Below are 27,207 nucleotides of genomic sequence, written 5' to 3'. Positions count from 1 at the left end.
GTGGAGCAAGCCAAATTCTCACAATTGTGCTACATTTTTTTAACTGAAACATATTTCTTAGGCATTTAAATGGACCAAATGAAAAAACAGTCTCAGCATTCCATGCCATGGTTTTTTGACTTTGTGTTTAGCTTCTGTACCTAATAAAGAAGAACAACAAGAACCTTTCTGCTTGATTTAGTTTTTCAAACAAACCAGCTGTACAACTATTTCTGCCAGGGCCAACATCAAGTGAAATGAGTTAGTTATACAAGGGGTTGGGGTTTCAGAGGACAAAGGCCTACTAAAGTTCTTGATGTAGATTTTGTCTTCCTTGAAACTACTTTTTAAACCCATAAACCCAGTTCTCCCGTCCAGGTTTTTGACACTCAGGTATGCATATTACGCAGGTCCCTGGAGGAGGAAAAAGAGCTGTTTTTGTGAAATGTGTTGGAATAATAAACATTTCTAAAGGCTAGCTTGGTCTATGCCAAGAAATTGCTATTGCTCTGGTCACAGAACTTCTCAACATCATTGTCATGGAGAGTTTAATGCTATGTATAAAACAGAAATGAAATTCATTGCACCTGTGTTTAATGCCTTGCTAATCAGACTATATGAAGGTGAAGGAAGGGCCACTGAAGAAGTGAAATTTCCCCCCCTCAAACCTCAACATAAAACCTAGCCCCTCTAACACTGCTGCAACTATTCTAGCCTAGTGGGTCAATTATCAACTGCGGCCCTTCTATCCTGTTTGCAAGGGCCACTTGAGGATCTTTGTACATAAGACTCTGGCTTGAACCCATTGCTGCTTTCTATGCAGGCCTTGGTGATGCTACCAAGGTGATAATGTCTGTGGCATCTGTGGAATGTGAAGACACTTCTGGAGACAATATGCACATGAAGTAGACCTGGATGGGTGCTGGCTTTTCTGATTCACAGCAAATTCCACTATTGCAGTATCTTTTTCAATTCCAAAATGGAATATAAAAACTAAACTAAGTTTCCTACAGAACAAAATTCTTTTTTTTTTAAATTTTTGTTTGTTTGTTTGTTTCAGGCCAACTGAAATGGAAACATTTGGTTCTAATGTTGACCTTTAAACTTTTTATTTTTTAGATTAAGAAACCTGTAATTAATTTGGTTGTGAAAAAAAGTCATTTTGAAATTTAAAAAAAAAGTCAAAACCTTCCATCCTGCCAGTGTCTAAATGGGATGTTTCAACCTTATCAAAATGCTTCCATTTGCTTTTGATATTTGGATGGAATTGCATCAAACCATACATTTGTTAAACCATTTACATTTCGATGAACATAACTGTTCCCATTGTTTTGATGATAATTGTCTGACCAGCTCTAGACTTCAGTCTTTTCTGCATAGCCCCAATGGAAGCTAAGATTGAATTAAATAGATCTGCAAGCCAGAGTCTCAGCTGATGAAAACTGTTGTAAATTCACTGACATCACTCAAGCTACTTTGGTTCACACCAGAATGCAAGGTTTTTATCACATGACTAGAAAACCAAGATCCTGAACTGAGTCCCTGAAGTGGAATGAATCAATGAATGAAGAAGCCAGAACATGATGTTCCCTTAGAAAAATATGTCAATATTGTACTTTACATGAATATAACAGACTCTGAAAAACAATTTGTACATATAAGTTATACAAGCATTTATCAGACTGCACGTATTTATGTACATTTCTATTACAATCGTCTATTTCCTGTAGTTAGAAATTAAGTACACCTGCTAGAGCCCAACTGGAAAGTACAATATGCATAAAAAATGTTCAGAAATATAAAATTCAGAGTTAAGCTGCCTTGTTTTTTCTTTGACTATTAAATCCTCCATCACCCATAATAGCTCACTAGCAAAAGTAGAAACAACAATACACAAAACACCTTTGTCTGAAAAAAATACCTTCTTTTGTACAGCCAGTAAAGCAGATATGTTCAGTGGTCTCCACCCTAGGTTTTTCACTGAGTGAATGGACAGGACTGTATTTTTTCCCCAGATATATCACTGGATCAAATAAACTCTGAATTCCACTCTCAGTGAACTCTTTCTTAAAAGATCACTTGTCAGGAATGTGGGAATGTAGAAGTTAGCACAGTTAGGTATGAACAATAGCCCTCCATGTCAATCTTACAGGTGAATAGAAAAGCTTTGGGGCTTAATCCTACTCACCGTGTTTAAAACCTCTCATATCAGTGAGCATGAAATTCATATCTGTGCAGAGGGCCACCACAAAGTCAGTGCACTACTTAAGTACCATTCAAATATTCTAGGGTCTCGTTCAAAGCCCATTTAAATCAGAGTCTCTTCATTGATTTCAATAGCTGTGGATCACACCTTCCCACATTCCCAGTGCTTAAGTGTTGTATATGTAACCGGAGGCAACCAGAAAGGTGACTGACATCTGCTTTACAACCTTAGCTTAGGGACAGCTAGCTTTTAGATCATACAGTAGAGTCACATACATGGCTGTAGCTCCTAAGGTCCCATGTTCAATCCCATCTGCCAATGACCTGGGTCCATCAGCTTTACACACACAGACCTCATGTGAGCTTAATAAATGAATTTCGCCCTCACAGAATATGAACTTGACCCTGCAGTTCTTTCTCTTCAGAATTCTTCCTGCAGGATTATTCCCTCTACTTGTAGACACGAGAGCTATGAATGCATTGACATTTTAAAGCAAAGTGCTGAATTCGAAACTTTTTTCCTCCTTTTACTTATCTGACAAGTTAGGACTACTTACGCTTTAGGCACTCAGTGCAGTGCTAAGAGTAGAGTACAATTATGGTTATGCCTTAACCAAGTCTTGTAAGGGGAACCAAATCTCGGAAGGAATCTCAGCAAATTCATAAAGAAGAAAGGGAGTTTAAAATATATGACTCTGCGAAAGACACTGGTTAGTTGGATTGTAACATCAGAGATAGCATTTCCTCCTCCTCTTCTTCCTTCTCCTTTCCATCCCTAATGCCCTGGTTCTCCCTTGTCTCTCTCCTTATTTCTCCTTGAATCCCACAGATGGAATGTGACGCAAGTCAACTTTCAAACAACTCATGGCTGAAGACAGGAGTAGGAGGGGCCGTGGAATCAGAAGTGCATCATGTGACTGTCTCCCATCTGTCCTCCATTCCATGTGTCATGCCTGGTAGAACTGTGCTGTCAGATATATGTGGATCACACATTAGGTAGAAGTGGATGCAAACATACATGGATGGCTTCTTTCTGGCCTCTTTTTAAAGGTAACAAATCACTAATTAACTTAATTAAAAAGTCAGGACCTCATTGTACACCTACTGATTGTTGGCTTTAAAATTACCCAACATGAAAGCTAGAGGAGAAATAGTGGTACTTTCACTATTCAAAGATAGTTGGGAACTTTATATACAAGATAAATTCTATAGGCAAAGAATCCTAGGACTTGCAAGCACCTAATCAATAGGATTTTTGGATCTCTTGCAATTCTGGGGGTGGTGATGGTGGTGGAGGAGATTTCTTGTTAAATTTTCACAGAATCAGACAGTTAAAAAGAAAAAAACTTTCAGGGTTTTAAAACATTCTATTGTTTTTACTTCAACTAAGCATTTTTAAAAGATTTTAAATAAAACAAAAGGAAATTTCCACGCACAGTCTTTTTTAATCTAAAAATGGAAATGTTTCATTTAGAAAATGTCAAAATGAAACATGGATTTTAACATATTGTAAGGGTTTTTTTTTTAAACTGAAATAATTCAGAGAAAATGACACAAATTCATGGAGTCATTGAATCTGCATTTTTTGCCAAATATAAAATAGAAGTTTGGTATAAGAGTTTGTCAGGTTTTTTTTGCCAATTTCTACTCAGGGCTGCCGGGCATTGGTCCTATCCATTTGCAAGGACTTTTACATTCACCTTTGAAAAGAAACTGTATCTATTTTACTCAGACCAGTGGTGTATAATTGTCATATGACACTGACAATAGTGGAGCCTTACAGCCATAAACAAGTTAATCCTTGGCTGTAAGGCTTATTTAATTATCATGAAAAGACCTTTAGTATTCAATAATTACATACAATATTGACTATTTATTCTGCTGTGAGGCTGGTGAAAACTAGTTCCGTCTCTCTTTCAGGCTATGTCTACACTAGTTTTTTTCCAATGGGACTTCCGAAAGAGCGTGTCTGCTCTTCCACAAAAAATGTCGGAAGAGCAGATGCATTCCCTGGACATGGCGGAGTATCCCGGAAAAACTCTGTAGTCTAGACATAGCCTCAATGGCCTTCTTTACTGTCAGCACACAACTACATTAAACAGGCAAATGCTCATCTGCAGGAGGCTCAGAGCGTCAACAGCAATTAACAAAAATTTTCATTTCCCAATACATTTCACAGTTTATTCGGAGTGCAAAATTGTTCCTTACTTGTCAGATTGCTGGGTGGAGTATTATGGCTACAGTCTTCCTATTAATGAATCAAAGAACTAGCACAGCTTGAACAAAAAATATGTTCGAGATCTCTCCAGGACGTTCATAAGGCTCCCAAAAAAGTGTTTTGTTTCTATACTGATGTTTATGCCTACTAATATTAAATGTTTTTAATACAATAAATAGTTTACCTTCATTTCTGTTATGAACCTGGTGTCAGGAGGGTAATACTGTATGATATCCTCTTGTGCTAAGGATCTGAATACCTTGGAATGATGGCTTTCTCCCCTCCCCACCTCTCCCTGCCCATGTGCAAATATTTCCAGAAAAGCAGCAGAGCTGATTAAAATGAAAACAACAACCAATTCCAAGCCTCTTACACCTAATGAAAGATGATCGTTTAAAGTCTAGGGTGAAAGAAAGGCATGTAAAGCAACAAATCCTGAACAATTCCAATCTGTCATGTAGTTTGTTCAGTCTGGAAACTGAATACCCCTCTCAATGAACCAATCCATTCTATATCTGCCACGGGATACCTTACATTGTAATGACTGTTGAATCCATGGGTCATATGGCCAGTAGCAGGAACTGTGGTAAATCCAAATGTCTCACTAGTTCCATTCTCAGTTATGTTTCTAAAAGCAGCATGCTGTAGTACTATCAAATGCTATAGCCACCTCTGTCAGGCAGACTCTCGCTGGGCCATCACTGGCTGAAGCTGATGCTTCTGCCGTTTGCATACGATGTGTCCTGTCATCTGGGTTAGCATTCTCTCACAGTAGCACTTCTTCCCTTCACCCCACCCTCTCATGAACAGAGTGCGAAATGACCTGTTTGTCTCGTTTTCCTCTGAGCTAGGCAGACGTCTCTCCAGATTTTAATGCCACAAGTTCGGAGTCATCTATGTATTTCCCATTTAGCTGTTCGTTGGCGGAATCGTGATGATACAGATAAACTGGGACCTCAGTGATAGATGTTGCTGTATAGGAGGTAGATCGCGTAGAGCAGTGCTCTCGTCGTCTTTGCCCCCACTGGGTCTTATACTGCATCCACTGTCTTTTTAGAGCACCCTGGACCTGCAAAGGGAAACCAAGCAATTGTTTTACTGCTGTTATTAGTCAATGGTGTTAGCTGGGATTTGACTGGCATAAGGCACAAGCTGGCCTCCTTCCCTGGAAATTCTGTGTTGCAATATTAACACAGTGCCATGGCTTTTAACCGCATGTTTATTTTCACTGGATGTTTATTTTAAACTCTTCGTCTCAGCCACGCTTTGAAGTTAGAACCGGTTGAAAAATATTCAAGAAGAGTTTTATTCAGGGTGAAATGTTCTCAGTGCGGAGAGCCAGCATACAACACTTAAGTACCATTTCATCAGTAAAATGTAAGTGGTGTACACTGAGAACATTTCACCCTGGCTAAACCAGCCATGAATGGTGAAACTGAAGTAATGCACAGGCCATGGTGCTGGCCCTCTGCTCGGCAGTGATTTTCATCCTTCATACATACACCATCATGGTAGGAGGGAAGAGGAAACAGACATCTGAAGTAAAACCTATTTCAGATCTGGAGACTCAGTTGTGACTCAGGCTACATAGTCATGCAGTGGAATATGCACTAGAATATGAATTCTCCTTAACATCCTTACTGGCAATTTTCAGGCCTTGGGTGCAGGCGTGTAGGAGTGAATGAAGGACTTGCCTGTTTGCTCTTTTCCCAAAGCTGGTATGTGGAAAATAAGATGAGAACAGACAAAGCCAGAAGGTTGGGGTGGCTAGTAATTAACTGCAACAATGAGTTTTAAATAACGACCTGGAGAGCAAGGAGAAACTGAGACATACAGATGTGTCCCTGAGTCACAGTACTCTGGGATGGTACAGCTTACATAACTCCCTTTCTTCAGGATGTGTCTAAAGACACAGGCTAGCCCCAAGCAGGACTGTACACTTGACTTAGGTAGCAACATTTAAGTATTGTTGATATCTCTGGCAATGCCCGAATTCTAATGCATTTTATTAATCCATAGACCGTAAAGTCTCATCCACACACAAACAGCAGCTGCAGCCTCTGGTCCATTCTGGTGAGATGGAGGGAAGCTACTTCCATGTCACATATGGGTGAGGCTTCATTAGGCATTGCTAAAACTCAGAGATGCTTTTGGAGCGCACAGTGGATTATGTCACTATGCTAGAAAAGGATACCTCAGTTGCTTGCAACTTTTGTCTTTTTAAGCTTAGGGCCATGCTGACTGATCCTAAAAATCAGTTCTTGTGCAAGTAGTTGCACTGACTTCAACAGGACTGGGCCCAATGAGTAAGCAAGGATTTGTAGGTGTAGGTCCTTAACACTTAACAAAAATGATAACCACATGTAATGGGGTGGTTGTCCTGCACTGGTATCTAAGGAGTTAAAAAAGCACTGGCAGAGGGCTGGGGCTGGAAGCTGGGCCCTATAAGAAAGACTCCAGGACAGGAGGAGCTCACTCTCACACCAACTCTGGGTACCTTGGACAGAGACATGCCAGGGAAAGGCAGGGTGAACCAGGGGAACTTGGACCTGAACAAACCCCAGTCTCAGGCCCAGCCACTAGGGCTCAGGGAGCTACTAGGTCTGAAGGGAGGCAACCGAGGCAGAAATAGGCAGCAGGACCAAACCCCCATACCAATGACAAAATGGCCAATTCAGACTGCGGTTTGCTCCTGAGGGAAGGGGCCAGAAGACAAATGGCAGTGGTTCACTGAGGCAAATGGTGGCTCATAGGTGATTAGGATGCTTGGGAAGGAAGGACCCCAGAGTTTGGGCATGGCCTCAGGACAGTATTCAGGAGAAGGGGCAGCACAGCATGGGATGGATGTGGGGCCTGATGTGATCTGGGGGAGAACTAGGAAAAGGCGAATAACAGCTGGTGAGACACCGTCCAGGAGAGGGTGCTCTGGGGCTGAAGAAGAGCTAGTTCCTGGACTGACCAGTAGGCATCTCCTTTTTTGCTGTAGTCGAATTCAAGACAATGTGGTTACCATTATTTTCAGCCAGACAATTATTGCTTTTATATTCTTGCCCATAACTCAAGAACGGCTGAAAGCCTTTTGGCTAGCAGCCAAGCACAGAAAAAGCACTGGGTTGTACGGGAAACCACTGTGCGTCCTGACTTGTAAGGGGCATGACCAATGTTTATTATGGTAATGCTGAGGAGAACGAGCGGCATTAATGAGATTTTCATGTCCTGCCACTGCAGAAATGTGATTAGTGACAAGGAGCTCTGGCAGGATTGAATATGACAAGGCATTACTAATCCAGGGGCAAAGCTTTTGTAACAGAATGGTTGGTTTTAATACTCCAGGTAAGTCCTGTGTGGATTGTAGTTACTTAACGAGCAGCTTTCACCCTTATTGTAGTTCATAACGGGTGTAAATGCAGTGGCTCGCATCAGTGAATTCCACAGGAAGGGCCCGGGTAAGTAATCTTTGCCAGGATTCATCCAGAAAATTTCTCCACATCAATCTGTGGGAGAGGAGGAGATAGAGTTCCCCCCCTCCCACCCACTGAAAAGTGCCTGGAGGACAGTCACTGAACACTATGAGATCAGAAGAGGGCCATGGCAACCTGCTCAGAAACCTTGTTTCTCCGCACTGGCTCTAGCCACCAGCAGCCCCCTTTCCCCCTTACCTACCTTGGAACACAACTCCCTTGGGGCTGCCCTTTGAGCAGGGACTTCCCCTGGCCATTGCTGCCCTGGATGCTACTGGAGTGTGAGTTGGTGCTCTGCAGAAAAGAGGATTTGGAGTTTACCCTTTCTGAGTAAGATCCTTGCACTTGGAAGGAGGAGGAAGGGATGTATCCTCTAGTCTTGCTCCTGGCCCACCTATGTCTTCCCCCAACATTCTCTGGGAGGATCCCAGGACCAGTAGAAGGGTCCCTGTGGGTCCAGGGTGAGAGGGAAGGCTGCTGCAGAGAGTGAGTGAGCCCCTCATGTACCCTGAAGCTGCTCTTACTTGTGCTGTGGCATGAGGTTGCACCAAGACAAGCGCAGGCTAGGGACAAACATGGTTTAAAGAAGAGAACCCTTATCGTAGTATGAAGAGCTGCATCATCTACTGTGAGTAGCAGCTCGCTTTGGTATCACTGGGGATAAAGCTTTGGTTGTGGGCAGCTTGGAAGACTGCAGGCATTTCTCTCCCTGTTCAACCCGAGGTTAAAAGTGCCATGAACTAAAATGAATACGTTCCAGGTAGTAGCAAATGCATGAGTTTAAAGTACATGTGTTTAATTCTTCACTGAACCTTTGGTTTATGAGATTCTGCAGAGTTTACTAATTGAATTAAATTGTATTTCTGTGTTAACTCCAAGGAATAGGGAACTGATCTCAAATGATCATATCTCCTGCGAAATAAAACTAGTCTTATGCAGATTTGAAATGTGTGAGCCACAGGACTATGCTTTTGAAAATCAGGGTGCCTATTCCGAACTACCGGTACACCTCGTTTCACGAGGAGTAACGGTAGTTCAGAATAGGAACCTAGTCCGAACTACCTAGTTCGAGCCCCGTGTAGCCGCGCTACACGGGGTTCGAAGCAGCGGGGATTTAAAAATGGCGGCTCCCCGCTTATGCTAATGAAGCCTGGGAAATTCAAATCCCGGGCTTCATTAGCAAGTGCGGTATGCCTACATTACCCCGCTAGTTCGAACTAGCGGGGTAGTGTAGACATACCCTTAGAGTTCTTTGAAGGGGTCAACAAACATGTGGACAAGGGGGATCCAGTAGATATAGTGTACTTAGATTTCCAGAAAGCCTTTGACAAGGTCCCTCACCAACGTAGAAAGCTTATGCCATCTGTAGAGTGTTGTTGATGGCAAGCAGTACTGCAGTGCAGCTTGATATCGTCACTTTCCAAGAATAAGGTTCTGCAGTGATGGATGGGGTCAGCTTAGGGAACTGCTGAGAAAAATCATCCCCAGAATTTACACATTCACTTTCTTGTCCTGTTAGGTAGGACATCAATACTATTTGATGGCTCCTCATTCAGTGCCTTGGTGGACAATGCTGTAGGTTGGGCTTTTATGGAACTAAAAGAAATAATTTGCAGGGAAGAAATAGGTGTGTGGCTTGCTGCAAACTGCGATGTGAAACACTGTGTAAGATGACTCAGTTTTGAGAGCATTGGTTCCAGATAAACTTCTTCCAGTTCTGCCTTAAAGTGAAATGACCCAGTAGTACTATGTCCCTTCCTCTGTCATAGTATGTTTGCCTATGAACTATCACTCCATGCTCTAGTGACATGGCAGTAGCTTGATACACAACGGTCTCTCGCCAAGATGGAAGAGCTGACTGTAGCTTTAATTTATGTCTTGCATTCGATCCAAACAGCAGCATGAGCCCCAGGAGAAATTCTGGTTGACTCAGCCAGAAGTCTTCAGAACTCCGGAAGGAAACATGCTGGAGTGACAACTGTGCCAACCCCTGGGAGAGGATAGCAGATGCTTCTTGCAATTCCAAGCCAACTCCAGGGACCAATGCAGGGGGATCTCAGGCTGTCTCTTCTAACTCCTTTTGTTGAATGCCTACCATTGCTCACAATGGAAAGCATCTCTGCTCTTTACCAAGAGTATGGTCCTTAAACCCCTCTCGTCCCTTGTGCACCTGGAACTGGGAAGAAAGGGAGCGAAAACAAAAAGGAGGCAAGGTGTAGACAACACCTTGTCCAGAGGAGAAAAGATGTCCCCTAACTGAATTTACATAGAACACTGTGGGCCCAACACAGCGGTCTGTACTCAGGCAAAACTCCCACTGAAACCAGTAAGAGCTTTGGCAGACCAAGGACTACAGCCCTGGCCTCTGTGGAGACAGCATCTCCCTTCCAGGTGTTAAACCTGTCACACTACCTGTCACTACTACAGAGTTTGTCTTTTGTCTAGTTTGTAGAAAATCATCTTAATGAACTACTGCTTTAGTAAGTTTATGGAGTGTTTTGACAGCCATGTACAGAGCTCCTAATCCTCACAGTGAGGCAGGGAACTAATTGCTATTAGCCCAGTTTCACAGATGAAACTGAAGTAGAGAGAGGAGGTGACTTGCCAAATGCACAGGGATTTCTTAGCAGAACTGGGCTGAGAGCTCTGTAGTTCCTGGCTCTTAGCCTGGAGCTCAGTCTATGAGATCACTGAAGGCTGGTTGTGAAGTTAGACTGGATGAGCATAAAATCAACACACTCTTATATTAGGTGCCCCTATTCTGACATTCTTTTATAGGCACCGTCTATATTTATAGATCCAAAACTACCGATGCTGGATTAAATCCAATTTGGGCAGAAAGACTCTTTGTGGGGGCTGCATTATAGCTTTGACCCCCTTGAGGATGGATTTTACCTTTCCAGAATCCTCTTTTTGCCATACTTCACACACATTAGCCCAGTTACATGGACTATACAACTGTGAGCACAGTTTATGCTACTTGGATATCTATCAACAACTTCTTGATTTGCATGTACTAGCTAATAGCCTTGGGTCTATAGGCTATAAAATATGCTCATAATTATTTTCAAATTACCAACAACTTGGGCTCATGAATTTTACAACAGCCGTAGGCACACACTATGGCTGTGTCCAGACTCAGGGGTTTTTTCGAAAAAAGTAGCCTTTTTTCGAAAAAACTTCCCCTGCGTCCAGACTCAAGCCGCGTTCTTTCGAAATTAATTCGAAAGAACGCGGCTTTTCTTTCGATGGCAGTAAACCTCATTTCACGAGGAAGAACGCCTTCTTTCGAAAGTTCCTCTTTCGAAAGAAGGCGTTCTTCAATGTAAATAGGGCTTCTTCAAAAGAGAGCATCCAGACTCACTGGATGCTTTCTTTCGAAAAAGCAAGCCGCTTTTTCGAAATTTCTCCGTGCAGTCTAGACGCTCTCTTTCGAAAGAGGCTCTTTCGAAAGATGCTTTCGAAAGAGCCTCTTTCGAAAGAAGCCTGCAGTCTAGACATAGCCAAAGTGACATTACTAAATATTAACCTGTGGCTTTTGAAAGCGTCACTGATTGGCTGCTTGCAAAGGTAAGTACAAATGAGAAGATTTCTAAGCACATCTCTCATTGCTGATATATATGATCTGTTTAATCATGAATTCACTAGGCCATCATCATAGCTACACACACAATCATGTATTTAGACACCGAAGTGACAGAATGCATATGTTATTATTTAGGGGAGCAACACTGTAGCTGTACAATTGGGAGCCATTTTTCAACAGTAGGCCCTATATCTTATAGAATTTTAGGCTTAGGGTATGTCTACACTACAGCGCTAATTCGAACTAACTTAGTTCGAATTAGTTAATTCCAACTAAGCTAATTCGAACTAGCGCATCCAGACTAAAAAACTAGTTCGAATTAGCGTTTTGCTAATTCTAACTAGCATGTCCACACTGAGTGGACCCTGAACTGAGGAAGCAGTGCCGACAGGGCATCAGATTAGGACTTAGAGTGTGGAGCTGCTGCCTCAGGCTAGCCGAGGGCTGTGCTTAAAGGGACCCGACCCCCACTACAGACAGACAATTCTCAGGGGTGCCCCACTTGCAAAGCAGTCCTGGCTTAGAGTGCCCTGAGTGCCCACACTGGGCACATCACAGCACTCGGCCATCAGACCGGCTGCACTTGCCGCAGGCTGCCATCTGGGGAGAGGGAGCAATTGGGGGGCTGCAGAAGAGGTTCCACCCCCAGAAGCCCGCAGAGCCAGCCCAGTCCTCTCCATCGGGGGCTCGTACCCCATTCCTCCCTCACCTCCTTCCACTTACCCCTCCCTAGCCCCCCTTCCTGATGTACAAAATAAAGAAAACGTGTGGTCAAAAATAGAATGTCTCTTTATTGAACAAAACTCAGGGAGACTGGGAAAAGGAGGTGGGAGAGGGGAAGAGAAGGGGTGGGAAAGGGGAGGGCAACTAAAATGATCAGAGGTTTGGAACAGGTCCCATATGAAGAGAGGCTAAAGAGACTGGGACTTTTCAGTTTAGAAAAGAGGAGACTGAGGGGGGATAGGATAGAGATCTATAAAAGCACGAGTGGGGTGGAGAGGGTGCATCAAGAAAAGTTCTTCATTAGTTCCCATAATAGAAGGACTAGAGGACACCAAAGGAAAGGAATGGGTAGCAGGCTTCAAACTAGTAACAGAAAGTTGTTCTTCACAAAGCAAAGAGTCAACCTGTGGAACTCCTTGCTGCAGGAGGCTGTGAAGGCTAGAACTAGAACAGAGTTTAAAGAGAAGTGAGATAAAGTGATGGAGGTTGGGTCCATGGAGCGGTATTAGCCAGGGGGTAGGAGTGGTGTCCCTGCCCAAAGTTTGTGGAAGGCTGGAGAGGGATGGCATGAGACAAATGGCTTGGTCACTGTCTTGGGTCCATCCCCTCCAGGGTCCCTAGGGTTGGCCGCTGTCGGCAGACAGGCTACTGGGCTATATGGACCTTTGGTCTGACCCAGTACGGCCATTGTAAGCTCAGGGCTCAGGGTCAGGGGTCTCAGTGGACCACCTTGATTTTCATGCACACCTGCTCCTGGGTGGCCAGGCTGGCAGCTCTCCTGCCCTAGACGGCCACTTTCCTGTGCCTAGTGCGGAGGTCGTGGACGAGGTCCACGATATCCACACTAGACCAGGCGGGTGCCCGCCTCTTGCGGTCCCGGGCAAGCTCCCGGGAGCCGCCAGCCTGGTCCTGGGAAGAGGGGGAGGGCTGGGGAGCATCGGGTGGCTGGCTCGAGCCGTGCCAGGTGCAGGGTCTGCTAGCTGGGTGCTGGCAGGCTTGCACCTGGCACGGGCACCGTAGCCAGCCTGTGCCCCTTTAAGGGGTCCGGGGCCGGGAGGGGGGCAATAGAGTTTCCCTGGTGTTGGCCAGAGTGGCCACCAGGGAAATCTGGGGAGGGCTAGCCTCCCACTAGTTCGAATTAAGGGGCTACACACCCCTTAATTCGAACTAGTAAGTTCGAACTAGGCTTAGTCCTCGTAGAATGAGGTTTACCTAGTTCGAACTAAGCGCTCCGCTAGTTCGAATTAAGTTCGAACTAGCGGAGCACTAGTGTAGCGCCTATCAAAGTTAATTCGAACTAACGTCCATTACCCTTAATTATTCAGTACCAATATACCTCTGTGATGTCCAGGTTTGCTAGATACGCTATAGCCACGAAGCAGCCTCCTGTTTCATTCCAAGTTGGTAAAAGTGGCTACTCGCTCACTAGAAGACAGTATGGCTATGTCTACACTTTGGAGTTATTTTGGGATGCCAGAAGTATCCCGAAATAGCTATTCCATGTTTTTTGAGCAAGTCCATTATTTCAAAATATAACAGGCTTGCTATTCCAATGTCCCTGTAAACCTTGTTCCTCGAGGAGTAAGGGACGTTTGGGAATAGGGCTCTATTTTGAAATTTGGTTATTTCAATTAGACAGTGCCAAATTTAGAGATAAGCTCTTTCAAAATTAACTTGAAATAAGCTACGCAATTTGAATAGTTCAAATTGCGTAGCTTATTTCAAGCTCTGGGTGCCATGTAGATGCACCCTATGTGACTACTCTTCTGCTGACCATGATATATGTCAATAAGGGGTATAGTAACAAGAGATCCAGGGAGTGTGTGTTCTGACTGTTCAGATGCCCCAGCCATAGTTTGGATCTTCTGGCCAAGTGACTATTAGTCAGAGGGGGAAGAGTCTTAAAAGGTCTGAAGGCCGAGGAAGCAACTCTTAACTAACACTGCATTATGAAGCTGGAGATGTCAGGTTTGGAGTCATCAAGTAGACAAATCTCCCCATCCTTTGGGGAAATCACTAATTGCTATGGAGATCTTCTATCACCAGAAGTTTAGCTGGGTGCTGGAAGAATGTATGAAACATTACTCTTCTCCAGTGACAGAAATTTGAACCCCGATTTTACAAATAGCCACTATCAGAAAAAAAAAAGGGCTGAGTGGGCCAACACAGAATGCCAAATCCAAACACCCAATGAACAGTGTAGTGACCTGAATTTGGATCTGATGAAGATTTTGGCACAGTAATTGACTTGTCTTAAATTAGCAACCATGAAGCCAATGGGAAACTTTAACATTTCCTTAGAATGTAAGTGTTCTGGATGTTTGGCTTTTTATCAAGACACTTTATTTTAAATAATATGTTAATTTTACTGGACCTGAATTGCAATGGAACTCTGGTAGAAGTTAATAGAGTCTACATTACTAACTGCCTATTGCAAATACTAAATTATAAATGGGCAGGAGAAACTGAATGACCTGAGAAAGCATTAAGAATTTTGAGTTGTGAAATGAATATGGTTTTTTAATTACTTAATATGAATGTATTAATCTGGATTCCTAATTTTATGTAAATATTGTATGAAAATAAAAATTGTGATGAATACTTCATACTTAGTAATGTTCCTGAAACTTGGCCTTTGATTTTTCTGCTTAACACCACATTATGGCTAAATTAGTAAACCATAAAGTAATTCATTCTCCATCAGCTAATCTCTTATCTAATTTATGAGTGACACTTTGCATTACATTAGCTATGACCATGCTGTAATTTTTTACAAGGACACACAGGACACAACTTCATTGTTATACTTGGAAACCAGGAATTGGATGAACACCAGAGCCCACTGGTCAGCACATTCAGCTGGAAAGGAGCAAATGCAGGTTACAGTCATCTGCTCCAGTGACTAAATTATTTATAAACTGTGGAAAAGCTTCAATAGGAGACATGGAGAGAACTCTCCTCCAGAGCACAAACATGATCCAGGCAGTACAGGCACTTTCCTGAGGGGTGGAAAGAACTCTACATGGGGGAGCTCAACCTGGGTGTCCCACCTATATGGTGAGTGTTCTAATCAGTGTGCTAAAAGACCAGGGTAGGGTCGGGCACCAACACCTTTGTCTGCAGTATGACCTATCCTGCTAGGTCTTCAGTGTGAGAGAGACATCCCTGCACCTCACCTCAGGCAGTCGTGTACATGCTCACTGCCAGAAATGTAGGCACCTAGGCTACGTCTACACTGGCCCCTTTTCCGGAAGGGGCATGTAAATTTCACTAGTCGTCGTAGGGAAATCCGCGGGGGATTTAAATATCCCCCGCGGCATTTAAATAAAAATGTCTGCCGCTTTTTTCCGGCTTTTAAAAAAGCCGGAAAAGAGCGTCTAGACTGGCCCCGATCCTCCGGAAAAGGGCACTTTTTCCGGAGGATCGGGGCCAGTCTAGACGCTCTTTTCCGGCTTTTTTAAAAGCCGGAAAAAAGCGGCAGACATTTTTATTTAAATGCCGCGGGGGATATTTAAATCCCCCGCGGATTTCCCTACGACGACTAGTGAAATTTACATGCCCCTTCCGGAAAAGGGGCCAGTGTAGACGTAGCCCTAGGGTATTTTAACCATTGAAATTTAGACACCTAGGATGAGAGCCACAAAGGGAAGAAGGTGTTGAAGTGCATCACAGCACCTAATGCTTAAGCACCAATGGGGAGAGAAGGGTGCCTTAAATTGTGACCTACAAAGCCAGCATACGAGGTGGGAAGCCAATGAAGCAAGCCTCTGGAGATACTGACCAGTGGGGTGAGTGCTAAGCACTGCCCTAGTCACAGTGCTAGGTGCCTAAGTCTGGGCTCTGAGGAGGCACCCATCTCTGCCAGTGATCTACAAATGGGACGAAGGTAGGTGTTTAGTCACCAGTGTTGCATGCAAAGCCCAAAACAGCTGGGTGTGTGGAGAACCTTCTTTGTAATCATTAACCTAGCAAACCCCTTGCAAAGGGGTGGAAATCTCCACTCACAGAAGAAGGGATTTGAACAGGGATCAGCCAATTCGCAGTTGACTAGCCTAACTCCAGATCTGCTGTGGGTCTCCCTCATCTCTGCTACTGAAGTGGTTTCACTTTATTTATTTATTTAAATAATTGTGTAATTAAATGTTAATTAGGCCAGTGAAGAGTTAGAACAGTGGTCATAAGAACATAAGAATGGCCATACTGGGTCAGACCAAAGGTCCATCCAGCCCAGCATCCTGTCTACCGACAGTGACCAGCACCAGGTGCCCCAGAGGGGGTGGACCGAAGACAACGATCAAGCAATTTGTCTCCTGCCATCCCTCTCCAGCCTCTGACAGACAGAGGCCAAGGACACCATTGTATCCCCTGGCTAATAGCCTTTTATGGACCTAACCTCCATGAAATTATCTAGCTTCTCTTTAAACTCTGTTATAGTCCTAGCCTTCACAGCCTCCTCTGGCAAGGAGTTCCACAGGTTGACAACACACTATGTGAAGAACTTTCTTTTATTAGTTTTAAACCTGCTCCCCATTAATTTCATTTGGCGTCCTCTAGTTCTTCTATTTAGGGAACTAATAAATAACTTTTCTTTATCGGCCCTCTCCACACCACTCATGATTTTATGGTCCCCAACCTTTTGGAGCTGCTGTGCACCCGGGGGCAGGGCCGCGCATGCGCCGCGTGCCCGGGAGCAACGACCCCATGTGCCGCGCATCCGGGGGCGGGGCTGCCAATTCGCCGCGCGCCCAGGGCCAGCGTACCCCATAGCCGCGTGCCCGGGGCCAGTGCTTTCCATGCGCCGTGTGCCTGGGTGCAGGGCCACCCATTCACCACACTCCCGGGGGCGGGGACACTCATGCGCCACACACCCAGGGCCAGTGCTCCCCATGCACTGCGCTCCCGGGGGCGGGGCCACCCATGTGCCCGAGGTTGGCACTGTGCATGCACTGTGCACCTGGGACCAGCACCGCGCATGCGCCACATGCCCGGGGTGGGGTCGGCCCCGAGCACTTGGCGGGCGCACATAAATGCCCTGGCGGGCGCCATGGCCCCCACAGCCACTGCATTGGGGACCATTGAGTTAGAAGGACTAGATAGCATAGTGATCTGGGAACTTACTTGAGATAATAGCCAATCCCTGATCAAGCTCCTGCTTCCCTCTCCCTGACCCCCCTGGAGGAAGGAGCACTGATACTGCGTTACCTGATAGTCTAAAGGTTATAAGATAAGTCCTCCTCCTTGCTACACCCCAGTTATTTTCTGTGAACTTGCGTAAGGGACCCTATCTGGGAGGCAGGCTCTGAGTATGCCTAGTGGCTTGATTTCCCTGCATCTGAGTTGGCTGGACTAACAGCTATCTTCCCTGGTTTGTGAATAACACTGGGGTTTAGGCAATTAGAGTTAGGGAGCAGTGTTCATGCTCAGGAGCAGAAACATAGGTGCTTAGGGAATTTTTACTACAAATCTTATGCACACTGAGTGAATTTAAGTGTCCGCAGGTTTAGGGAGTAGGCAAGTGGGAGTTTTGTGCATCACAGTGGTACCTAAAAACAAGATTTAGACATCAAAGCACCTTTGTGAATCACATTCCTAATGATGTTGGATGCCTTCTAGGTTAGGTGGTGCCTGAGCAGGGAGTTTGAGAATCTCAGCATTGATCCTTTGGTGGATTTAGCCCTTAGATACCATGTTTTGATTTTGGGATTCCATCCAGCATTTATATGTGGGATAATCTAGTATACGTTATCCTGCCTCAATGTTGAAATGATCTGGACTAATTGACCTCTTGAGGTTCCGTTGATGCCTACATTTCTATTCTTCAGACAGTGCTAAATTCAGACACAAATGTATTCTCACAGTTACTTGCACCTGCAGTTGGAGGCCTGGTTAAATACATGGCAGTTTTTTGTGTAATTGTTTCCATTGATTATCCACCTAATTATGATCAATGTTATTACACCAGTCAGATTAGTCATCATCTATGTACAGATGTGTTTAGCTTTACAGGGTAACATACTGAGTCTTGATTTTTGCTGAAGGAAGTTATGTACCCATCTCCCTTTGCACAATGCTGAAAACTAGCCTTTTCAAGTGCACCCCATTTTTATAAGAAATAGCTTGTTTTAATTTGAGCTGAGTCTCCTAGTAGTGTTCCCAGCATGAATCAAAAGTATTTTTCTGCTATGCTGCCTTTCAGAAAATGGCTTGTTGTAGATATTAAAGCAGCTTTTGAAGTGTCTTACCAAGCTATTTGTATTTAATGCCATTATTACAGTGGAGTAGCCCTAGAAGCAGTAGTGGATATACAACATATTGATCCTGCTGTATGAGAGTGGGAGAGAACTTTCACTCAAGGGTTTTTATTTATCAATTACTACTTACAAAGCATAAACCTTAACAGAGGCCAATGCTGATCTTCCAGTGAATTAATGAAAAGGCACTCCAGAATGACATAGAACTGATGCTCTGAATACATGATGCTAAGAGTTTGTATTGCTCAGTTTAATTAGACAAGCAAGTTAACTTTTAAGGTCAGGGGCTGGGCTGAGGCAGTATACTGTTGTCCTCCACATCAGCCTTTCTCTGGGAACCCAAACACACTGTGCAGGATAAAAGCTATGATTAAAAATAGTTTCTAGGGCTTATGATTATAGATAGAAATAAAAGCTCTGAGAAATATGCATGACTTCCATTCATCTCAAGATGTTGACAATGGCGCCTAATGCTCAAAATTCTCAGATTAGCACCATTGACTATTTCACAGCTGATTATTTTAGCCAATCATCCAGCTATTCTGGCTTGGAGGCAGAATTGGGGTATATGAAGGAAGCTAATGTAGAGGGTAACCTCTTTTTTTCTTTCCTCTGACTTAAATGAAATTGAGAGGCTACAGAATGAGGACCTTATCCTCTGTATCTCATTTTCCACCATCTGCTCTGTAAATACCATTGTCCTTGCAATGCTGCAAGGAAAAATTAGCATTTCTACAGTGCAATGAAAATGTAAAGCGCTGCATCATATCTGCATATAAAATATAGATATATGGCGCTCCATTTATGCTAATTGTGAACAACAGTCCAACTACTTTAAGAGGCTGAGTTGTGTTCAGTACAGTGGATGAATTTCACATGCTTACCTCTCCATTGAAGAAACAGAATATAGTTGCAACAAGTAAGCCCTAAGGAGGACAAAAAGAAAATAGGTTAGAATATTTCAATGTTTGTGCACAATTTGCTAATTTAAGGCTTAGAGTCACGAGATGAAGGCACAATGCTACTCTCCCACCTCTACAACCTCAGATGACCATCTTGTACAGTCTATAGTCAAATATTACAATATCCCATTGATTTTTGTCTTTCCATCATGTTTTACTAGCCTGTGTTGTCATGGTCTAGATCCTAGCCCAACGTAAGGAGGGCAGGAACTGGGAGCAGAGCAGCTCATTGGTACAGGTTCTTGAGAAAGAAAGAATGGAGGTTGAGTGACCTAGATGCTACTATTCTTCCTTTGGAGCAGGGATACAAGGGGAGCTGTACCGGCCAGGTGTCATGGATGCTTTTTTCATCAGGAACGGAATGCCCAGGAGCTCTTAACTGGAGTGTGTGTTTGGAGTAGTTGACCTGGCCTATTTGGTTGGATGGAAACATCGGCATATGGGAAGGAAGGAAGAGAGCAAATAGGGCGAGTAAGAGGGGTGGGAGCAAATACAAAAAGAACTTTTGGTCCTAAATTGTTCTCACTATTTAAAATTAATGTAACACAACAGGAGTTCAGAGGGATATTTCATTACTGCAGTGGCAAAATGAAACAAGGCCAGATCAGGAAGATGTGATGAGGAAGCATAACATGAATAAGGCAATTTCTCATGCTTAGGTGCTGCAACACAGAGCCACTTAAGCAGAGAAGAATTTTTCTTAAAAGTATTCTAAAGTGTTCTAAAAGATCTAATATATCTTATTAATAGCATCACAAAGCCACATTTAAAGCCAAGTGCATTCATTTTAAAGCACTTAAAATGTTCCTTAAACAGTAATAAAATAAATGTAGCAATGAATTTCAGGGGCAAATTGCAACACAGTGGCTACTAACATTCTCAAAGGATTCTGTGTGGGGGCGGGGTGAGGAGGAAGAGAGAGAGATGGGTTAGAAGTTTTGTACCTTTGTCTTTACACCTCAAGTCAATTGACTGCCAGTGAATTGGAGGTAGTTAACACGTTTGTATACTTTGGACAAATATATGGTCAGGGCTCCAACCCTAAAGGAATCAGGCACCTGAGGATTATCCAGACTAGTATTACAAAGCTGTTAGCTGCCTTGAGCAAATGGTGATCAGTAAACTCAGGATAAGAAGAAGCCTCTAGTGACGGCAAGCCCAATATGACTGACAAGTACAAACCTGCCATGGTCAGAGTAATAAAGAAAAGAATATGGAACCAGTAAGAGCAAAAAAAAACCCAGTACACAATGTAGGAGGAAGGAGGGATGCAGATTGGAAAACTATGATTTCTACTCACTTTTTTTTATAATGAAATGTAGTAATTGTCCTAAACTTCAGCCCAGGTTCTCCAGTTCAGCAAAGAGTGCCAGGCAAAGAGGGGAGAAGGCGAAGGAGACTTTATGCCCCTTCCTTGATCTTGGAGCATGCTGAGGCTGAGAGTTGATCTGCCTTTCAGAGCTGCTCTAAATTGTGGCCGTTTTTGGCCAACTATCTCTGGCCCAAAGGGATAGTTCCAGCAGCTGGGAACTGGTGAGTTATTTTTATGCTTTGCCTCATGCCCTTTTCTCCAGCCACAGCCACTAGTCACTGGGAAACCACAATACGACAGTAAAGCCAGCTTTAAGGTTCCTTTTGTGCTGTAGGATTTGACCCTTATGCCTGTATCACACATTCCATTAAAACCCTCCATTACATGTTCTCCTCAATGACAGAATCACACTAGATACCTCTTCAGCAAATACAATCCATATGAATAAAAAACTACTGTGGTTTAAAGAAACAGAAGTTACTCAAGGTTTTGAAAAACTCAGTTGTAGATGCATGTGCATTATTCTCAGCAAAGCTTAATCCTGCTTTAAGGTTTAGATTGTTCAGAGATGTATTTCTTAGTCTACAGAAAAAAAAATCTCTATCTACATTGTTTTCATGTTTCTATTTACAACACTGTCAATTTTTTCCTACCCAAGATGTTTCAGAAGAGAGAATCAGACTCTCTCTCCATTTACATGTGCTTTAATATACTTTGTCAAAGTGCTCTCTAAATTACTCTGCTCTTGTGATGGAATGAACTGATAGCATTCAACATCGGAGCAGCACAGTATGCATGGTGTAACAATAATTAAACTATGCTAATTCTGTAATAAGGATGTGTTAAGGCTTAATTCTCATGGCACCCTTTATAGAGTATAGTAAGATACTGAACACACATGTGGTATCTATTCTGTTCATTGGGGTTTTGGGGTTTTTTTTTACTTCAAATCTTGGTTGATTTCTGGAGAGACTTCAGACCAGTTCATGGGTATTGGGGCCAGGCCCATGGCCACCTGGGCTACAGATAAGGGCAGTAGAGTTGCTTCAAGCTCACTGCTAGCTTGCCGGGTGCAGAATACGCCAGTATTGTTGCTGAACAGCCTGTGAGTACGTCTACACAGAATTTTGAAAAGACCCTCCCTGTTCAGTGACAGAATTTGGTTAATGGTGCTCAAAAACTGCTGTACAGACAGTGATTTGACCTTGTGATTTGGGCTGGAGCACAGGCTCTGAAGTCCAAGGTTGGAGAAGGTGGCAAGACCCACAACTTCAAAGTGCTGTCTATCCAGCACTCTTCAGAGGCTAGTCTGATCAGGGTTTCAGGGGTTGGAAGGCTTCCACCCACTCACTCCCCAGTGCTGTGTGGACATACCTGTGCTTGCAAGCTAGGATGGCCTAGTAGCATGACAGGTACTGTAATCTAGTGGGCAAATCCTTTATTACATCCCTACTCTCTTCCTCTGCTCTTGGCTCCAGGTGGGAGTAGGATAAGATACAAGATCAGAGCAGGGAAGAGGTGTGAAGGATTGTTTATGATTGGGGCATGTGCCAAAAGACACATCCCCCTCACAAACCCATCTGTGCTGTAACTAGAATGGCTCTCACATCCATACCCCTCTCACTGGCTTGACATGGGTTCTATTACATACAGGATTTACACGTAGGTTCAGTGGCTCCTAGTGCCCCCACGACACACTGTTCTAGCCCCCTGCACAAAGCTACCCCAAATCCTCTCATGATCCTATCCTGAAGGCCCTAGTATGCAAGTATCAACGTTTACTCATTTGTTAATGTTTTTTAAAATATCACTGAAGCACTTGTTGCTCCTTCTCCTATTAAAACAATTCTAGGAGCTGAGGGGAAGGGAGAGGTGGCCACAGTAATGCTTATTCAGCCCCAATGGAAATTAGCTGCATGGATTTGGGCCAGTTGCCAATCTTCATTGAGAGTGTGACTATTTACTGATCTGCATTCCAATAACATCTAGGGGCTTTAGGCAGGGATCAGAACCCCATTGCGATAGGTGCTGTATAAACAAAAACATAGTGCCTACCCCGAAGAGCATACAGTGTATATATGAGATAAGAGATAACAAGGGGCTACAACCAGAAAATCGGTACAATACAAGGAACCAGTGACACCCTCCTGGTATGCATGGTCAGCAGTGGTAACATCACACCAGTGGCCTAATCATTTCTGTGTTTTTCATAGGCATCCTGGCACAGGAGAGTTCTACGAGGAGGGAGGTGGCATTGCAGATGATGTATTTTTAGCTTCCTTTTCCAGAATAAGAGGAGATCAGTAAATGAATGTGATTTGGACTAATGCACTCTGCTAGGATTAGGTCACGAACCCTCCCACGATGTAGGTTTCCAACATTAAGCCAAAAAGAACCGATAATGGTTGTAATGACAGAAAATGCTAGAGAGTGACTCACTTGTTCTTCAGCATTATGGCCTCAGATACCATCTGTTGGAAGCCAGAGGACAGAGGCGTCCTTCAGAGCTCCAACCCAAGCCAGAGCTTGGAAGTGCTAACTACACAGCTGTTATCAGAATGCAAGTGGGAGCCTTCTAGCTCCCACTTTGAGTTTGCTCCTGTGACCTATGTAGACAGACTCCCCCACTCTGGGATGTCTTTACCTAAACAGATGCCAAGCTTTCCTTTTGTACTGATGCTGCAAGGTACATGAAAAATCTTTTCCATTTTTATTTTTGCTCCATCAGTGTTCACAGCTCTGCAAGTACGTTCCCCTTAACTGTGCAGAGCCAGAGCATTATTAGGTATTAGCCTTGCCTTTTCTGAGCCAGGGGATTTAGGGCACAATTGATTTTAAGATTGCTGTGTTTATACTGTACTCTAGCTTTAAATACCAGGGAGCTGCATTTCTAAGAATGTCTTTAGTGGGGGGCCATTGATTCCTTCCTTGAGGAGCATAATGTGCAGATTACTCCTTAAATTTCTTTTCTGTATCTCCTCTGCTCTTTCCTGATGCCATTAGTTTCTGTTTCAGCTGCTGCAATCTTTGTTGAAGCAGAGGTCACTCATGCTCCAGAGCAAACAGCTTTCTCTCCACCTCCTCTACCCACTGCTATATGTTGTCTGAGATACGTGATAAAATTGATTTGGGTCTGGAAAGCATATGTCAGTACTGATGTTATTTTGGGATCAACACCTTTAGTTATGGTGAAATTCTTTTTTTTTAACTACCGATAATTCTATGAAGACCACTTGAATCACAGACTGCTGTTGAACCTTGCCCCGGCATATCTTCAAATTTACCAGCCTTGGGACATGTGTATGTCTTTTTGAATTGATGGCTAGATTTTTCCCATGTTTGGAAGCCAATGCTGGTCTAAGACTTCTTTGTTTGACAATTATTTAGTTTAGTTTTTACTTGACTTCAGTGTCTTAAAGTGGAGTTGCATTCTGAGAGGGGGCTTATAAAAATAGCTCCATGTGTTTTCACTGGGATTGTCTCTCAATGACTCCCTATTACAGTTGCCCATTTTACCCTTAAAGAGGTGCTTGCTAATTGCTCAGCTGGAGTTTTTGCAGCCAGATTGCCTGCTTTCTGGATTGTGCCTCTTCCCAGCAATAAAGATTTTGCAGGTTTGATGTTACCCTCAGTTATAGCTGTGCACCTACAGCTGGATTTGTTGGTCCTTCAGCCCAGACCATGGCCCTGCTCCTCACTCCACCCATGCTTGAGATCTCACCAAACTGAGTGATTAGGCAACAAAATGGCAAATGAAATTTAATGTGGATAAGTGTAAAGTAATGCACATTGGAAAAAATAACCCCAACTATACGTACAATATGATGGGGGCTAATTTAGCTACAACTAATCAGGAAAGAGATCATGGAGTTATCGTGGATAGTTCTCTGAAAACGTCCATGCAATGTGCAGCAGCAGTCAAAAAAGCAAATAGGATGCTAGGAATTATTAAAAAAGGGATAGAAAATAAGACAAAGAATATCTTACTGCCCCGATATAAGCTATAGTACGCCCACATCTTGAATACTGAGTACAGATGTGATGTCCTCACCTCAAAAAAGATATTTTGACATTAGAAAAGGTTCAGAAAAGAGCAACTAAAATGTTTAGGGGTTTGGAACGGGTCCCATATGAGGAAAGGCTAAAGAGACTGGGACTTTTCAGTTTAGAAAAGAGGAGACTGAGGGGAGATATCATAGAGGTATATAAAATCATAAGTGGTGTGGAGAGGGTGAATAAAGAAAAGTTATTTACTTGTTCCCATAATATAAGAATTAGAGGACACCAAATGAAACTAATGGGTAGCTGGTTTAAAACTAATACAAGAAAGTTCTTCTTCACACAGCACACAGTCAACCTGTGGAATGCCTTGCCAGAGGAGGCTATGAAGGCTAGGACTATAACAGAGTTTAAAAAAGAGCTAGATAATTCACGGAGGTTAGGTCCATAAAAGGCTATTAGTCAGGGGGTAAGGAATGGTGTCCCTGGCCTCTGTTTGTCAAAGGCTGGAGAAGGATGTCAGGAGACAAATTGCTTGATCATTGTCTTCGGTCCACCCCCTCTGGGGCACCTGGCACTGGCCACTGTCGGCAGACAGGATACTGGGCTAGATGGACCTTTGTTCTGATCCAGTATGGCGATTCTTATTTTCTTATGTTCTTCCTTCTGAGGCCCTGCCTGTGTTCTTCTGGGAGATTCTACCCACTGCTTGCATAGGGTAAGGGAGTAAAGAGGAGTGAGGAGACGATGAAGGGGTAGAGAGGCATGAGCAGTGGTTATGGCTTTGGGGAGAAGAGGCCAAGAGTGGGTGGGGCCTTGGGGCAGAATATGGGGACACAGTCTGGTGGCCAGGTCCCCTTTTGCATGTGGGCCTGGTGCCACTAGCATCATTATGAACTTGGTGCTGGGTGCATCTCCACTGTCTCCAAAATCTGCCCTCAGTTACAGTTGGGCATCTTTATTGCCTTCAATAGGATTGTACATGCTGCCTAAGGAAAATCCATAATTAACTCAATGATCTGGAATTCAAATTTTTGCTTTGTGACACTTAGGCTACGTCTACATTGCAATTTTAAATCGAAAAAAGAAACACAATTTGCAGTATGCAAATTGCATATCTTTTTCTGATTTACTTTTGAAAGAGGCTTTTTCAAAATTTGGTGCGTCTACATGGTGCAAAATTTCGGAAAAAAGTGCTCTTTTGAGCCATCCATTATGCCTGTTCTTTCGAAAAAGCGGACGCGTTCCTTGGATGTGGTGTTTCTTTCTTGGGATACCTCCGGTATCCTGAAAAAGCAATGCAGTTTAGATGTAGCCTTACATTAGTGGATGTCTCTGTTCAGTTGGATGGATGTGTCCATCCTTCTAACTAGAGCTTCTGCTTCTGAGATAGCTGCTATGCATTAAATACTCCTTAAGAGCTGCAGTATCTTTTTGTTTGAAGTCATCATCAGTTCCACATAATTTGAGACTTCACAACTTGTCTCAGTGATGATGAGGGGCGCTATATAGCTCCATTTGATAGATCCTTTGGAACCATGGTGGCTGTGGTGCAGAAAGAGCAAATATTCATATCTGGAGCAGAGAATTTATTTGTAAGTAACATGGATTTTAGGGTAAAGGGTTTGGAGGAGCAGTCAGCCCTGTTCCAGAGAGACCAGCAGAGAAGTACTACAATGAGCTTGACAAAATCAGGTGATTGTTTCTAATTACCAGTTGGGGTTATATATAATGGTCCCAACTTCCTAAGAGAGTTTGTGACCAGGAGAAGGCCAGGAATATATTCTTTTCTGGCTGCTGTAAAGGTTCCATGGACTACTTCCTACTGGAGTGGGTGTTTTGTCCAGTAAACTGTGAGAATCCAGGAAGCCCCACAATCAAAATTAAGAACAGAGCTATTACATTTTTTTGCTGCTCCAGATCATGGAGGCAAAGGCAATGAACTGAACTGGGCGTGGCTGATTATATTTTCAAGGCTGGTGATTTGAGTCCACCAGCCTACAACATTTTTTTAGTGCTACCATTGGGGAAAAAAAAGTTTTCCCTTTTGTAATCTACAGGTCAATTCCACAGATCTGCTATGAGGATTAAAGCCTATGTGCAGTAACAAATGTGATAATTCCTACACTTGAGAAATGAACAAATAGCCTATCATAGGCTAGATAGGGTGTGTCTACACTGGATCCGTAGCTCAAAATGAGCTATGCAATTTGAGCTACGCAAATTGCGTAGCTTATTTCAAGCGTATTTCAAAATAGAGCACTATTCTGAAACGTCCCTTAATCCTCGTGGTACGAGATTTACTGGGACATCGAAATAGCGTGCCTGTTATTTTGAAAGCTATTTCAAAATAATGGGCATGCTGTCAAGATGCAGAAAACATGATTTTGGGATACTGAAAGTATCCCAAAATAGAGCTGCTGTCTAGATGCAGCCATAATGAATAGCATACGTTTTCAGTGAAGCAGAATGTTCTGGGAAATAAACCACTTCTGCTACAAAATCATGAGT

The 27,207-nt window shown here is 43.4% G+C and overlaps 1 protein-coding gene across 1 annotated transcript in view; it reads right to left on the bottom strand.

The window, feature by feature from the left end:
• Positions 1 to 1,400: 1,400 nt before the first annotated feature.
• CALCR (calcitonin receptor) overlaps positions 1,401 to 27,207 on the bottom strand; it is a 261,291-nt gene continuing 235,484 nt past the window's right edge. Inside the window, exons 12-13 of the mRNA XM_075922361.1 lie at positions 19,308 to 19,349; positions 1,401 to 5,471 (exon numbers count right to left, since the gene is read on the bottom strand). Coding sequence (XP_075778476.1) covers positions 5,250 to 5,471; positions 19,308 to 19,349 — 264 coding nt within the window. The 3' untranslated portion in view covers positions 1,401 to 5,249. The remainder of the gene's footprint in view (positions 5,472 to 19,307; positions 19,350 to 27,207) is intronic.

The sequence above is a fragment of the Pelodiscus sinensis genome, chromosome 2 (assembly GCF_049634645.1).
Source record: "Pelodiscus sinensis isolate JC-2024 chromosome 2, ASM4963464v1, whole genome shotgun sequence".
Lineage (NCBI taxonomy): Eukaryota > Metazoa > Chordata > Testudines > Trionychidae > Pelodiscus > Pelodiscus sinensis.
This window is presented reverse-complemented; position numbering and strand designations above follow the sequence as displayed.